At 48.0% G+C, this 16,183-nt stretch overlaps 1 protein-coding gene across 1 annotated transcript in view; it reads right to left on the bottom strand.

The window, feature by feature from the left end:
* The window catches only part of INPP5D (inositol polyphosphate-5-phosphatase D), a 133,334-nt gene that overhangs the window by 98,090 nt on the left and 19,061 nt on the right, over positions 1-16,183 (bottom strand). The window contains exon 3 of the mRNA XM_061205985.1: positions 13,283-13,346. Within this exon, the coding sequence (XP_061061968.1) occupies positions 13,283-13,346 (64 nt within the window). The remainder of the gene's footprint in view (positions 1-13,282; positions 13,347-16,183) is intronic.

Below are 16,183 nucleotides of genomic sequence, written 5' to 3'. Positions count from 1 at the left end.
GAAAAGTAGAAGCCCTCCTGCCATTGGTAACCCACAATGGTAACTCCTAGTCTTGCCCAACTGTTAACAGTTTCTCAGATATCTTTCCTGTCAACTCTGATATATGTGTAATACTGTGCATATATTCTATCTCTCAGCAAACAAAACCCAAAACTCTCATATGTTAATATAATCCGGCACCTTCTTCTTTTAAATTTTAGAGAGATTTCCAACCTATTACACACAGCTCTACCCTAACTTTTTAAACAACTGGTCAGACTCTACTTCATGTAACCGTTCCCGACTCATCACATTTACCTGGCTTGCTGATTCTTCTTGGTCTCCATTTTGAAGTGAGGCTGCAGCGAATGTCCTTGTACATGTATCTTTGCCCATGTGACCTGTTGGACACATTCCTGGGGGGGGTGTCATTCCCCATGGGGACCAGGTGCCACAGATGTTCATGGATATTGACAATTTGCCCTCCAGGGCGTTAGCCCCGAGGTGCATTCCTGCCCATCCCGTGTGACTCTCACTGCCATTTCCCCCACCTCCGCATGGTGTTCAGAATTTAACATCTATCTACAGGAATCACTTGAGGATCTTGTTTAAATGCGGATTCTGAACCAGTAGGTCTGGGCCTGATTCTCTGCATTTCTAACATGCTCTAGGATGATGCAGATGTTGGTCTGTGGACCACACTTTGAGTAGCAAGGCTCTAGAGCAATGCTGTCCAATAGAAATAAAATGTGAGCCTTACATGTGATTTCAAATTTTCTAGTAGCCACATTAAAAAGAATTTTTTAAAAAAATCAGGTGAAACTAATTTGATGATTAGGTTTTATTTAACCCAATACATCCCAAATATTAGGATTTCAATGGGCAATAAATAACAAGTTATGAGATATATTACATTTTTTTCTTTTTTTAAAAAAAGGCCTTTGAAATCTGGGGTGTATTTTACACTTTGCAAGAAGCAAGGCATGTTTCAAGGTCAGGGGATTTTATTTCTGTTTTGTATTTTCAATTTGAACTTACTCACCCTTACTTGCTACTTTCCTAAGAGAAAAAGCAGAGACAACAAATACTGATCTGCAAGAATCCTTCCTTTTTAATACAGAAAAAAGAAGACTTAACTCAGAGAGTAATTTTGTGGTCCAAGCCGGGCCGTGTAAACCACAGGACCTCGTGCTGCACTCAGATTGGAAATCTGCTTATTTCTCCATTTCTCTCAGGACACGCTACTTGATTTATCTTTCTGCTTCTTCCTGTGTAACCATTTTCATCATGGGGTCCAAATTTGTTCGCCCATGCCAGCAGGAATAAACCCTTTTAGGTGCCAAGCATGGGGTGGGGCTGAGGGGTGCAGAGAGCTGGGTGTGGGGTTGGGATGGGGAGTGCTGGGGGAGGTGGCCCTGGCCATCTGGGGGCCAGAGACTGTCACAGGCCTGGGGCTCTGTGATTTCGCTCAGTCCATCTCAAGATTGAGGAGGGGGTGGGAGATGGGGAAAGAAGGGGAGTTTCTAGTCCTCCTCCACCACCAGTATGCAAAATTTGCCTTTAAAATAGCCATTTCCCTCTGACACATGCAATGAAGGAAGCTCTTCTTGTTCACTGTTTCCATTTCCCCTTTTCTCTCACCCCCAGCAAAGGTCCTGTTTAGCTTGAAAGGGGACCTTTTTAGGTTTAAAGAGGCTGCCCGGTTTAAACTCCTCCCTGAAAGAATTGAACCACACATCTCTTGGCACTGCTTGGATAGAGCAAGTATTTATACTTGTACAAGCTCATCGATACTAAAAACCTGGACTAATCATTATCTTTCAAAAGGTTTCATGGTCCCAGTGGTCCTGGGAACAGGAGCATTCTCCATTTTCTCATTGCCGGGAGCTTAGGAGGGATATTTTTAGCCTTAATTACATATCCCTGAGAGCTCTTCTTTCCAGCTTGCTTTTCTTTTCTTTTTGTGAAACTCTCAAGGTGCTCTGAGGGAGACAGAAATGACAGCTGGCAGACAAGCTCTGTGTCCTTAGCCTGGGAGTCAGCTTGCAGAAGAGCAGCCTCGGGGCAGATGAAGCCTGGAGCATCTCCTGATGAACGTGCAGCCCGCCCCCAAGCTCCCCCGCTGCCTTTACCTCATCCCAGACCCGTCCTGCTGCACCCACTGAGCCCCTGCCGCAGAGCAGATTATGAAACGGCTGCCCCCCATCACTCCCCTCTCCTCTCCGTTGATGTCACTGCTATAGAAGGAATCATAGAATTCTAGAGCATGCAGGCATTTGGAGGTCTCTAGCCCACTCCCCTCCTTTTACAGGTGAAGAAATGAAAGCCATTCCTCCCTGCTCATATTATAAATTTACACCTCATTCAAACGTTTAGCAAATACTAATCGAGCACCTACTCTGTGCCAGCTGCTCTCCTAGGAGCTGCAGACACAGGGGTGAGCAAGACAGATGAAGTCTTAGCTCCCCTGGGTGTTCCATCCTCATGGTGGAGACAGATGACAAACGAGTGGGCCAATAAATCACAAAGACAGTCGCCATGATGGCCGGAAAAATAGCCCCTCAAAGACACCCACTTCCCGATCCCTGGAACCTGTGAAGGTGTTTTGTTATGGGGTGTGGGGGAATTAAGATGCAGAGGGAATTAGGGTTACTAATGTACTGACCTTGAGATAGGAAGATTATCTTGAATTATTTAGGTGGACCCAATCGAATCCCAAGGGTCCTCATAAAAGAAAGAGGGAGGTTGGTAAGTCATACCCAGAGAGGTGGCATTGTGACAAAGCCTGACCAGTCATCTCTGGCTTTGAAGATGGAGAAACGGGCTAGGACCCAAGGATCACAGCCCTGGTAACTCCTTGACTTTAGCCCAGTGAGACCCACTTCAGACTTCCAACACCCAGAATTCTAAGATAATAAATCTGTGTTGTTTTTAAACCACTACACTTGTAGTAATTTGTTACAGCCACAATAGGAAACCAATACCGTTGCAGACAATGATAAGGGCTATAAAGAAAAATCAAACAGGAGTATAATGGAGAATGACCATGGGGACAGGGCATAACTTTAGATGGGGAGACCTGGGAATAACATCAGGGCAGTCAGCTATGTGGTGATACAGGGGGACAGAGTCCTAGGTAGAGGCCAGGGCAAGTGCAAATATCCTGGGGCAGGGAGGAGCTTGACATTGGCAGGATTAACTATCTCCTCAGTGCCTTCCCAGGAAGAGAGAGCCATTCTATTGTCGGGTTTCCCGAGCAGCCAATGTCTTTCTTGCAGACTTCTGAGTAACCTTTAAATCTACTTGTTTGAATGTCTGGTTTCCCTGGCACTGTGTCCTCTCCTTGTCCCAGTATGAGGTGTTAGGGCCTCTTCTTTGGGTCTTTAGAGTGTACATTTGCCAGAGACATTGGATTTTGGAAAACACATTTCTTCAAGACTTTAGAACTTTCCCCCCAAGTCATGGGGGAGCATAAATACGGTGGAGAGACAGGCAGCCACTCTGATGGCTGTCAGCCTCCTGGAGTTTTTTGACTTGGACAGTCGAGCAGCTGAAGTGAAGGGACTTTGGGAACTCCCTACTTAAATCTCTTATGGCAAATCTCTTTGTAAAAAATGACTAACTGATGACCTACTAATTAATTCAATATCGGGGTTGGGTGGAGAAATTTGGATTGCTTTATCTTGGGGCTGCTCAAAATGGGGTACATCTCTGCTAAAAACATGGGGTGTTAAGGTTCACCTCAAAAGGTCTCTTGAGTACTGAGAGGTAAATTGGAGCACCGCTTTCAAGCCAAGTCCAGTTGGGCCTTTCAGTTAATGAGTGGTCATGAAGGCTGCCCTGGGCTGGGCTCTAGGGCAGACACAGAGGCAAATGAAACCCTCACCTTGTTCCCGAGGCACCCACAGTTCACTGGGGTAGACAGACAGGGTTGAGTACCACCCCACATGGCAAGGGCTTGGTAGTGGGAAGAGGGGAAGTGCTTGGGAGCATAGAACAGAGGGTGATGATTTTTTGGAGGGATTGGCTGGGACATTCATTTCCTCCTATTGAAGGGGAGCTCTTTTTGCTGTAGAAGATTCCTAAAACACCTCTACTTCAAGCTCTAGGATCTAGGGTTCAGGGGATCATCTTGCTAATTGCTTGCCATCGGTCTCTAAACTGAATGTCCCGTGAGGGCAGGGACTGTGCCCAACTAATATGTGCTGAATGAGTGAGGACGAATAAATGGATGTGGGGCGTCTCAGCTAAGTCATCCTGGAACATGGTCAGGAGGTACCGCTGTAACACCGCCTGGACTGAACTTAACAGAAGGGTCATCTTGAGCCTCATTCAAAAAGGTGAATGGCTCAAATGCTATACAACTCACAGCTGGTTCCACAGCTGGGGCCAACCTTCAGTGGTTGGGAAAGCAAAGGCCAGTAGCCGAACATGGCGGCAGCATCAGATTTAATCTGGCACTCACCTTCCAGCCAGGCGGCCCCATTGGACTCCTCCATGACTAACAGCCAAGCCAAGGAGGGGAGGGTGGCCTTGCCCTTAAGCCAGCATGGTGGGTCAAGTGATATCCCTATTCTGTCACTGACCAGTTGTATGAACCGAGCAAACAGTGTTATCCCACCTGAGCCTTAGTTTCCTTGTGTTTAAAATGGGAATAATGTTAAGAATACCTCCCTCCCAGTATTAAAGAATGTATATTAAGTGCCTGGCTCCTAAGAAGGGCTCAATAAATGGGGACAATGGTGAAAAGAGATAAGGTAAGCCCCGGGGAGGGTCGGTTATAGGACCTTCCCTGGCCCCTCTGGTATCCTCAAGTTCTCTCTCACTGCTGCCCAGAGGGACCCCAGGGACCAGGCCCTGCCCTGAGCTCCTGCATCTGTCTTTCCCAGTTCTTCAATTGGCCCAAAGAGCAGACACAGGACTCAAGTGGGTCCTCATACAAAGAGGACAGAGGGGCCCGAGCTTGGCACCTCCATCCCCTCCCCACTCCTGGGCCGTGATCTGGGGCCAGTCAGGACTCCTGGCCACTCATTCTTCTTTCCAAGTCTTCCTGGACTATCATGTACCTGTCTCAGGACTCCTGAATCTTTTGTGTCCCCAAGTCTCAGCACTTTCTCCCTCCCCTGAGCCTGGCGTCCTCAGTCCACAGGCCTGGGCTTCTGCCTGCGTAGCTTTGCCTGGGTGTTGCTTAGCTGACTGGCCTCCATGCCTCTCTCCCCACTTCCTAGTTATCGTAAAACCATCACTCATTGGGTTACGCACGTGTCTGGCACTGTGTGCTTCACATAAACCATCTCTGGTCCTGGAAATCTCCCTACATAAGTAATGTTGTTATCTCCATATTTCAGATGAGGAAATGGGGGCTGGAGAGGATAAGACCCAGAGGAAGGCTTCTCTCAATCCTCCGCTGCAGGAACTAGTAAAACATCCTGGGAAGCATCTGACGTCCTCACATGGATGTGAAAAGGCAAGGCCTTTCTGACCCAGAAGTGAAAACCCACAAGAAGAAAATGGGAAAGATGAACAGACAACAGCACCAGTTAAAGAGGGAGCTCAGCCAATAATGCAGGCTTGCACCAACATGGAAAACTCCGTGGTGACATTAAAATCCACCTTGGAGGGAGTGACAGCAAAACGAAGACTGTGGAACAGAGAACCTGCCCAGGATGCAGAGGCAATTGACAAGGAATGAAAAACAAGTGCCAAGTCAGTAGATATGGTGGACAGTGTGGACCCAGTTAAGAATGATAACAGCAGCAAGGGCACATCAAGTCCTAATTTTAAGTGGAACACATAGTCGTTCTACATTCTTAAGGGTGGCAGCAGAATTAATTCATTCAGTAAATATCTATTGAGTGCCCACTATATGCCAGGAACAGTTCTAAGACTGGCAATACAAAAATCAATTAATAAGTATATAAAGTCAGGTACTTAAAAGTGCCGTGAAGAAGATAAAGGAAGGTAAGGGGTTCGGGAGCCGTAGGTGGGCGGCAAGAAGCAGGTAGATATTTTTATGGAGTAATTAGGGATTCTTTTCTTTTCTTCTCTTTTTAACATCTTTATTGGAGTATAATTGCTTTACAATGGTTAGTTTCTGCTGTATAACAAAGTGAATCAACTATATGTATACACATATCCCTATATACGCTCCCTCTTGCGTCTCCCTCCAACTCTCCCTATCCCACCCCTCTAGGTGGTCACAAAGCACCGAGCTGATCTCCCTGTGCTATGCAGCTGCTTCCCACTAGCTATCTATTTTACATTTGGTAGTATATATAAGTCCATGCCTCTCTCTCACTTCATCCCAGCTTACCCTTCCCCCTCCCCGTGTCCTCAAGTCCATTCTCTACGTCTGTGTCTTTATTTCTGGGATTATTTTCTTAGAGGAAAGACTCTCTTCTGTTGGGTAGCTTTAAGTAGCCTCTTACATGTACTAAGGTTAGACCCAGAACCTGATCTTGAGAGGAAAGTTGAGAGAAGACGCTAAACCATTCTGCAAGAAGCAAGTAGTTGCTAAAATATTGACTGGTTTTCATGCTTTTTCTGGTTAGAGCTGGAGAAAGGGATATCGACCCCTAGGATGTGGGGCATGGAGACAAGTCATTGCAAGTGTCTGAGCGGGATTGGAGTGGTCTTGGCAACACGGCGCAGGCCACGGCTGAAGAGAGGGGAGAGTCGGGGATATGAATGTCAGACCATGGATTATGAGCTTCTGGTGCAGTGAAACTTGATGTTCAGCTAAAAATTTTCTTTTTCTCTTTTGAAATTCCCCTAGGATAGGCCAAACATTTGCATATTAAGGTACTTTTTGCTGCAGGTAACAGAGAACCCCAATTCAACTACTTGAACAAAAAGGAATTAATTATCTCACAAACAGGAAGTCTAGAGGCCAGGCAATGACCAGGCTGGTTAATTCTGCTTGGTTAATTCAATGGCATCATTGAGGACCCAGGTTCATTTCATCTTTCTGCTCTGTCCTCTGCATATTGGCCTCACTTTCCAGCTACTTCCCCTCTTGGTTGCAAGATAGCAGCAGCAGCTCCAGCTATCACATCCTACGACAGCTTCCAAAGGTAGAAAAGGGACCATTTCATCCTTGTGTCTCCTTCTAAGACAAAAAAACCTTTACCAGAAGCCCCGTGGAACACTTCCCTTCACATCTCATTGGTTACTATTGCATCCTACTCCTATCAATTACGTTATATTACATTATCCCTGTACCTAAACCCACCAACCCCAGCTAGTGTTGGTCTCCATGTGGGCTCTGCTTTGGGCAACAAAGAGGAAATGGTCCCATGTCCTGCGGCAAGGTGAGCTAGAAGGCTTGGGGCATGAGAAGCAGGGACAAGATGGCCAGGGGGGAGGGGGAAAGAGTAAAGACAGTCATTTGGAGGCAGAGAGGGCAAATAGAAACCAGAAGAGCTGGAATAAAAACTTACTCAAGGGACTTCCCTGGTGGTCCAGTGGTTAAGACTCTGTGCTCCCAATGCAGGGGGCCCGGGTTCAATCCCTGGTCAGGGAACTACGTCCCGCATACCACAACTAAAGATCTCGCATGCCACAACTAAGACCCAGCACAGCCAAATAAATAAATAAATTAAAACAAAACAAAACAAAAAACCCCACAAAACTTACTCAAAGACCAAACAGAAGAAAAGTCTTCTGAGCCAAAGAAAGACCCAGGTTTGCAAAGCGAACAGGCTGAACACATTCCCAGAACTATTGATGAAAGGAAAATGACAAGGGTGGTAAAGAATCCCCACCAGCTTCAACGCAAAAAAAGAAAAACACCTGGTTCCCTATAATGGGACTGGTACCAGCTTGACCTTGGATTTTGTATCTGGGGCTATTTGTAACTCGCAAATTTCTGAAGGCAGTAGAACACCACCTCTATAGAATTTTGAGAGGAAATTCGGTCCCCAAGAATTTCATCTCCATCAAATTTCCTTTTCAATCTGAAAGCAACTGGAAAATGTTTTGAGATATTCAGAAGCTTGGAAAACAGACCTGTCCTTGTTCTACAGCAGATTAAACTAAAATGAAATGAGACGAAATTACATTAAAATGCACGCTTCTAGAATGTGGCAGCGATGGCCTAAAGGGACTGCTTGGCCGCTGTGGAGCCTGCCGGGCCCCCTGCCCTCAGCATGGCCGCAGAGTCCTGTGAGGCGGCCCCGGCCGTGTATGGCTTCTGTCGCCTGTGCCTCTCCTGCTCCCTCTCGTGCAATGTCAGGAAGTGTGTTCTCGAGCCACATCCTTCGCCCGGCGGCTCAGACGGAATCTTTACTTCACTTGGTGACCACTCAGAACAATAACAGCTGCCACCCTCTTCCTGAGCTTAATAACAATGGCTCAACCGTCAACCCTCCTGGACACTTGTGACGGAACGGCTTTTAGAAAGTTGTTTTGTTTTCTCTCTCCAAAAGCCACACTGCCCAGAGCAACGTGACAGCCACCATCAGGGAGCAGGAACTGAGTCAGGAGTCTCTCACCCGAACAGCTCAGAGCACCGGGGTTTTCTTCTAAATGGGGAAAGGAGACCGAGAGTCTATGAGGCTCATGGTTTCAAATTCCCTCTTCACCTAAACTTGCCTTAAAACCTGTGTGTGTTCCGGTCTTGATTTCAACAGTCAATATCCTGCGTAGAATCTCAACGCTGAGAAAAGACAGGGAGTTTGCAGTGAATATATCGCTGTGATGGGGGGCCAGGGGTAGTTTTTATTTTCTGCTGTATTCTTCTTGGTAGGAAGGATGTGAGAAAAACACCAAGGGTTGAAGGGTCGTAGGAATGGAGCCGAAGGGTCCCATCCACTTGGACTGTGGCGTCGGGCCGTTTACGTGAGAGCCCTCGGCCCTCCCCTCACTTCTGCTCAAGCTGGCCCATCAGGACTGCACGTCCTGCCTTGAACTTGGCCTTGATGTCCCAGGGAGGAGGGTCATTGCAAAAGGCAGTGGGAGCCTCGCAGTTCATTCCAGGGAGGGCCACTTCCCGGTCCACAGCAGGGAGGGAGTCTGGGCCTTATGAGAAACCCACACTCTCGGTGCGGGAAACTCAAGGCTGAGGGGCTGGGCGCACCTGCCTTCCTCTGGCCTCGCAGGGCAGCGCTCAGAGCCCTGCCCACCCCCAGCACCGGCAGCTCAGCCTCCAGTCTGGAAGATTCTCAGGGTCAAGGGTGGCTGTTGAACAGCTACTTAACAAATCCACGGGCTGCTGAGGAAACTGTGGAAATCCACAGCCCAAGAAGCAGAGCTGAGGGAGCCTGATTGCCACTAAACCTGCCCCCTTCCTGCCACCCCTAGTCACTGCCTAGAACCTTCTAGAACACCACCTGTGTCCCTTCCCCTCCCCTTCTCTGCTGCCTCTGTGCCCCACGCCTGTTTCCATCTTTTCTTCTGTCAGAACTGCCCCCCCGCTCACCTCTACCCCTCCCTCGTTCTTCCTTCACTTTTTCTTCCTCTCTCTTAGCTTTCTCTTTCCTTCTCTCCTTTTCCCTCTTTCATTTGGTCCTTCCTTCTTTCCTCTTTCTTCATTGTCTTTCTCCTTCTCTTTCCATTCCATTTCCCGCCGTTCTTCCCTCCTCCCTCACCAGAGCACGAGGTAGAACTGACTTATGCTGGTTCACAGACGCCATCGTCTTGTTGGAGGTCTGTTCCCTCTCACAGCAAATGAAGACGGTAATGGCCATGCCGGTAGCTCCCCAACGCTGGCCACTCCCCGGCGCTGGGGATTTTACACGCACCCTGGGAGGCGTGTGTGTGATTCCCACTTTCCAGTGGAGTCGCACTCTCGCCCAAGGCCACACGGCTGGCACAATCTTGACTTGAACCAGCTGGGAACAGGGCGGTCTGCTTGAGTTCCAGGTGCCTCACTGATTTAGCCCAAAGGCCAAATGTTACGTGTGATCAAATGTTATCAATATTTACAACGGTGGCAGGAAAAGAGGGCTCTCCCTTTGAGAGGCTACCTCTCCCTGTCTCCCTGTCCTCCTGGGGCAGAGTCTGTCCTTCTCTAAGGGATTCAACACCCAGCTGGGTTTGGACACACTTTCTGGGGTCCAAGAAAGATGGCTTAGCTGGGCAGGTCTGGAGACTGGGCCTGAGGCCTCGCTTCTGCAGGGCTCAGCCACGTCCATGCTTAAAGCACGGGGTTGAATGAAGTTACAGCTTACACACTTCCCTCCCATCTCTGATTTTTTGTAAGTCTGAGAAACGTGGAGTGAGAATGAAGTCACCAAGCGTCAGGATCGCTCCTCTTCCTGAGCCACGTGGACTGTCACGGGCCACAACCCGTGGCCGACTTCATGAGGTCGCTCTGCAAGGAACGAAGACCGAGTGGCTCTTTGGTTTTGTCAAAAAGCCAGAGGCCCCAGTGAGAAGAGCTAAGGTAATTAGAATAAGATGAAAGCTTTTGCCGCTTCACTTGGCAACGTTTCAGGCCAGATTCTTATTTGGGGAGCCTCCTATTCTGGTAGCACCAAACAGATTCAGGTGTAAGGAGTGAGTTATTTAGAAACTGTGGCTAAGCTCAGAAAAGAGTATGAGGTTTTGCCTCAACATGAAAAGAGGAACTGGATTTAAAATAAACCCCGACTGGTAACTGCTGAAGCTCGACAAGCCCGAGACTTGGCCTAATAGTGCGCGTGCTTTAACCTGCTCCTTGATGCACAGCTACTCTGATCATCTTGTGAGGTGTTGTATCTTTATAGGAAGGCGTATCCTTAGGAGTGAAAACTGCCTAGGTCCCCCAGCTCCCTGCCCCCTGGTTACCTGGTGTTGGCCACCAAGGAGGTCCCAGGCCCAGTGCCGGGGTCGGGGGCAGACCCGTCCAGCAGGGTGCCAGCTCTTCTATGAAACCTGCCTGCCCATCACCCTGGCTGAGCGTGGGCCTCAGGTAACCATGCTCTGTCCCCACAACTCTACCCCCTTCTCCGAGCCGTGGGCGGGCCCCTGCTCCAAGACAGCTGATTCATACACAGACCTGAAAGGGCCCCTGCAGAGTAAGTGGTTGACGGGGCCGAGCCAACCGTATTCCCTCTTGGGACTGGCAACTCAGGAGTGAGCCTGTTGGTGGGGAAGGGCAGACCCACTGAGAAGGGCTGCGTCGTGGCAGGTAGCACCTGGGCTTCAGGGGCCCCAACCCTTCTGGTCCCAGGCCCCAGCTTTCTCCCTCCTTGCGCCGAGCATCTCCACCAGGGCCGCCCACCCCCCTTGCATAAGTTAGCCAAAGCAAGTCTCTGTTCTTTTCAACCCCCAAAGCCTGATGAGGCCCCCCCCAGCTGCTGCAGAACTGGCAGCCGTTCCCAGGAACGTGCGATGCCACAGCAGCAAGAGGTACAGGCCAGAGGGAATAGACCTAGACGCAGTCTAGACGTACACAAGCCGTGAGTACAAACTCTATAGAAGCCACAAAGTTATGTCTTTTCCAGCTTAAGGCCTAGTCATACTTAAAGTCTTCTTCCCTTTGAAGGAATAGAAGAAAACCACAAGGGGAAAAAAGATCAAAAGCACCAACTAACTTTTAACTTAAGAGAGTTTAGACTCCTTTCAGCAAACCACCTACCAAGGACGCCAACCTTTGTGGGAAAGTTCGTGCAGTCCTAGACTTGGAAAAAATTCGAGGCCATTGAGCCCCACTGCCTGCCCCAGGCAGGCCTCCCTTCAGGCGGCCTCATCCCTGACAGGTGAGGAGCCCATAGGAGAGGCAGCCATCCCATTGTTGAGTGGTTGTCAAGTCTTGAAAGAACCGTCCAATATTAAGGTACCAACATTTGTCCCTGGTGCCGAGGCTGAGACATGGGGGCATCCTAGACTACCCAAAAACATTCAAATGGATGTTCTTTAGATACCAGTGCAGATGCACGTATGTACAGGAAGGACGAAGAAGCCAGAAGCAGCGCTCAGCCTGACCTCTAGGGCGTGAAGCAATTCTGCTTGAGCCCAAACTTGCATCCCCAGGGAAGCCCTGCAGCACAGCCCCAGCCTCCGAGAAGGCAGCGTCGTGATCACCTGGGTTGGCTCACGCATGGCCCTGAGGTCTCTGTCTCTGTCCCAAGTGGCTCATTGAAATGATTTCTTTGATCCCCATAAATAGTCTCCCAGAAACTTTCTACTCAACACAACTCCCTCTTGACACATTTCCAGTGACTTGTGCCCCAGGGACCTGCCTGTTGTCCTGCCCTTGATTCCAGCTCCGTCTGTACCACTGCATCCTAGTTCTGCACAAAATGCATCGTTCCCTTCACCTCCGGAATCAGTGATTACATGCCACCTCGCCCCTTCCACTTCTACTTTCTTTTCAACTAAACCCCACAGACTCTGTCGCTGCTTCTCCATGACATGGTGTACCAACCCTTCTCTATCCTGGCTGCTCTGCTTGGCACGTGGGTGGGGCACTATGCCTGTGGGTGCCTCTCACGAAGGGCCCAAGAGCTGAGTGTGACACCGAGAGCATCACCCCCTTTTTTCTGCCCACCCCCTGCTCTCTTGGTGCAGCCAGATTACAAATAGCTTCCCTGGCCTCCACATCACTTGGTTGTCATGCATTGTGGTCACACAACACCCATGGTGTTTGTCACGCAGACTGTATGGAAGGTGGTCTTCCCAGACTTGGCGCACCTAGTATGGCTTTCTTTAACCTTTTTTTTTCTTTCTTTTTTGGCCACGTTACACTGCTTGTGGGATCTTAGTTCCCTGAAGAGGGATCGAACCCCGGGGCCACGGCAGTGAAAGTGCCGAGTCCTAACCACTGGGCTGCCAGGGAATTCGCTCTTTAACCTTTAATTCAAGCTTTACACGTTTGGACTTTACATGGTGAAATCAGATGCCATGAGCATCAGCCTTTGACGGAACAGATCTCTACAAATTGAAAGATATTATCTCATGCTAATCCTTAGGGCAGTCTTCTAGCCCCTCATACGATCTGTTCTCCCCCAAGTTCCCTCCCTTCTCTCCTTCCTGGCCCACTTACTGTCACGCATTTGAATGCACTGAAAAAACAACCAACAAGCCACAGTCACTTGTCCTTGGTCTCTGAGTATCCTTCTTTCTGTTATTTCCCCTTCACACCCATGAACACAGATAACGTCTGCCATGCCTGCTCCATCATGTCCCAGGGCAGGTCCCTTTGCAGGGTCACAGTCTACCCACTAAACAACGCCACCCAGGTTCTTCTAGGAGAAAGACAAACCCCCATGTCTAGGCGGCTTGGGGCACCTGCTTTCTTCCCTTCTTCCTCTTTTTCACTCCTTCTCTGCCAATGTAGGTTCCAGTCAGGGTCAGATTTCGAGGTTTATAAAAGACTTACCTGAACAGTGAATTTATCATCTTCATTGGGCAGAATCCTGTAAGTGTAAACGCAATTCCGGTACCTGAAATAGACCAAATGCTGAATTAGAACCTATGCATTCCTTTTTCTGGACATCAAGCAATCCTGGGCAAAGTCAGGGTTGCTTGTCCACTCCCCACCCCCGCAGCACTCAAGGAGCCTCAGGAAAAGGCGGGTGGGATCTTTGGGACGTGATTTACGTTGGCACTTGACAGCTGTGTGGTCTGATTTAGAGGAGTTCGCCATCTGAAAGGGCTTCCTAAACCTCTGGGCTGTCATGTTGGCCAAATGAATGGAGCCAGAAGGGGTGTTTCAAGAAGAAATGGGACTCCAGTGGGGCTGAGCACGGTGGGAACATGCCGAATGGGTGGTGGGCACTGCCACAGAGGGGCGGCACTGGCCAAGGCAAAGCTCAGTCAGCTTTGGACGGAGCTCCCCTACCCCCTGTGGCTGCCTCTCCTGGAGACTTTGCCCCATGGGTTCATTCTCCCAAAGGCCAGCCACCATCCCTTCAGAGACCCAGATTTTCCCAGCAGCAGGTGGGTGAGCCTTAGGGTTGCTTCTAACGCAGAAGTGCAAGGAATTTCGGATTCTCTTTTCTTTCCAAAAGCTCAACATTCCTCTGGTCCAGAGGTCTCCAATGTGAGAAGGAAGAAGAGCTACTTTTTATTCTCCTAAAAGCTTTGAGAGGAAGTGGGAGTTGTCAAGTCTGACCACCTTGGGAAAGGGGCCCATTGGTGGGTGGTCCAGGTGGGGGACCGAGCCCACAGACAGCCTGGTGGTAGCAGATGGCCACAGAGGTCCACTGGCTCGGCTGCTGAGCCCACAGGCATAAGGAGTTTGGGAGAACGCTACTTGGGTCTTACACTCTCAGTTGAAATGGCTGGTCTGTTCTCTCACCCACCGTAACCTCCCTGCCCCCATTTCCCCTACTTGGGATTCTCACAGACCTTGAAAACTTGCCCGCCCCTGCTGTACCCCCAGGCAGGGGCCACACTCCAGCTCACAGATGCTCATGTTGTTTCTGTGATCAAGGAGATGATTCAGTACAAAAGTTTCACTCATTTAACCCCTCCTATGTGCCCGGCCCTAAACATTTATGTTATTGTTTAACTAGATTTTAAAATTATACACTAGTTTAAAAAATTTAAGACCACACGGAAAGATATAAAATGAAAAATAAATGTCTCCTTCCCCGGCTCCTGTGAGTTCCTTAGAGTTCCTACTCCTTCTTGTAAATCATTCCAAAATGTTTAAACATACACACAAACTTATATATGCATATCTTTTAAATGCAAATAACATCATACTATATACGTTGTTTTGAAATTTGCTGTTTTTCATCAAAAAAAATTAGCAATCTGCCTAAGTCATGTTCTACCATGTGGCCATGCCATTGTTCATTTTAGACCACGATGATGGACAGGTAGTTATTTTGGGCTTTTTACTATTATAAATAATGCTGCAGTGAACATCTCTGTTCCTACCTCTTGTGTACACTGGTGAATCCAGAGTTTTAGTTTCCCCACCAGTAAAAACGGGAGAATGATAACACAACATCTACCTGTTGTGTAGATTAAGCATTTAGAAGAGTGTCTGAAACACACTGAACACTACACGTGCTGACATTTGTTAGAGATTGTGGATAAATCACTAGAAGGAGAACAGCTGGGCTGAAGGACGCAGGCACTTTATATATATATATATTTTTTTTTTTTTAACATCTTTATTGGAGTATCATTGCTTTACAATGGTGTGTTAGTTTCTGCTTTATAACAAAATGAATCAGTTATACATATACATATGTTCCCATATCTCTTCCCTCTTGCATCTCCCTCCCTCCCACCCTCCCTATCCCACCCCTCTAGGTGGTCACAAAGCACCGAGCTGATTGCCTTCCAATGAAGTTCTCACATTGTGTCTCCTGCTAACCGGATATGAAAGTGTCTATTTCCCCACACCCTGCCAACTGGCTGTTATCAGACATTTTAATCTTTTGCAAATCTGAGAGATGAAAGAAAAATGATGGCTTGCTTTAATTTGCCTTTCTTTATGAGAAAGGTTGAATGTGTTCTCATATGTTTCACTATTTGTGTTTCTTTTCCCGTGAATTTCTTTTCATGTCTTTGTCTCACATTTTTAAAATCATCTTTTGCTTATTTATTCATAAGACTTTGAAAAATACTACAATATATTTTGGAGTTATTTATTTTTAACAGTGTTTATTGATTTATTTTCTTTTCAGCTGTGTATAAGTTTTACAATTTTATGTAGTTAATTTTACAATTTTTAAAGCCTTTTGAAACAATGAATGTTAAAAGAAAGTTTTGGAGAATGTTTTGGGTAATTTCACTTCCACATGTCTCTTCATTTCTCATAGGAAAATTTCCTCTCTTCCTCTGATCCCTTTAATTCCCGTCTTTCCACTCCCCTTCCTGTCTTTAGAGCCTGAACTGACACCACAATTGGCTTATCTCAGAGATGACCAGGATGAATCCGTAGTCTAGTACCACCTCACCTCCTGGAGATGTCCCGGGAAGCAGGGAACCATCCCAGACCCCAGCCTAACTCCCACATCCCCATCCCCTGCAGCCTCAACCCCCTTTGCAGAGCCTGCCAGGCACACACCGGAGGACAGCTGGAAGTCTGCTCTGCTCTTATCTTTCACTGCTTGTTCTCGTGACACTTCCTCCTGTAGATATGCAAATAAGGCCAGGGCGAGAACGGTCTCCTATTTGGGTGAGGGCAGCTAATTTGTGGAAGAGGTTGAACAGGCCCCAAACATCAGCTTGTAAACAGAAAGAAAGAAAGAACACAGAGTCACCAGGAAAGGCACAGAGACAGCGTACAGAACAGGAAGACCCTTTAGTTAATCAAGTG

The sequence above is a fragment of the Eubalaena glacialis genome, chromosome 1 (genome assembly GCF_028564815.1).
Source record: "Eubalaena glacialis isolate mEubGla1 chromosome 1, mEubGla1.1.hap2.+ XY, whole genome shotgun sequence".
NCBI classification, from domain to species: domain Eukaryota; kingdom Metazoa; phylum Chordata; class Mammalia; order Artiodactyla; family Balaenidae; genus Eubalaena; species Eubalaena glacialis.
Note: the sequence above shows the minus strand (reverse complement) of the source record. Positions and strands in the feature narration are given on the sequence as shown.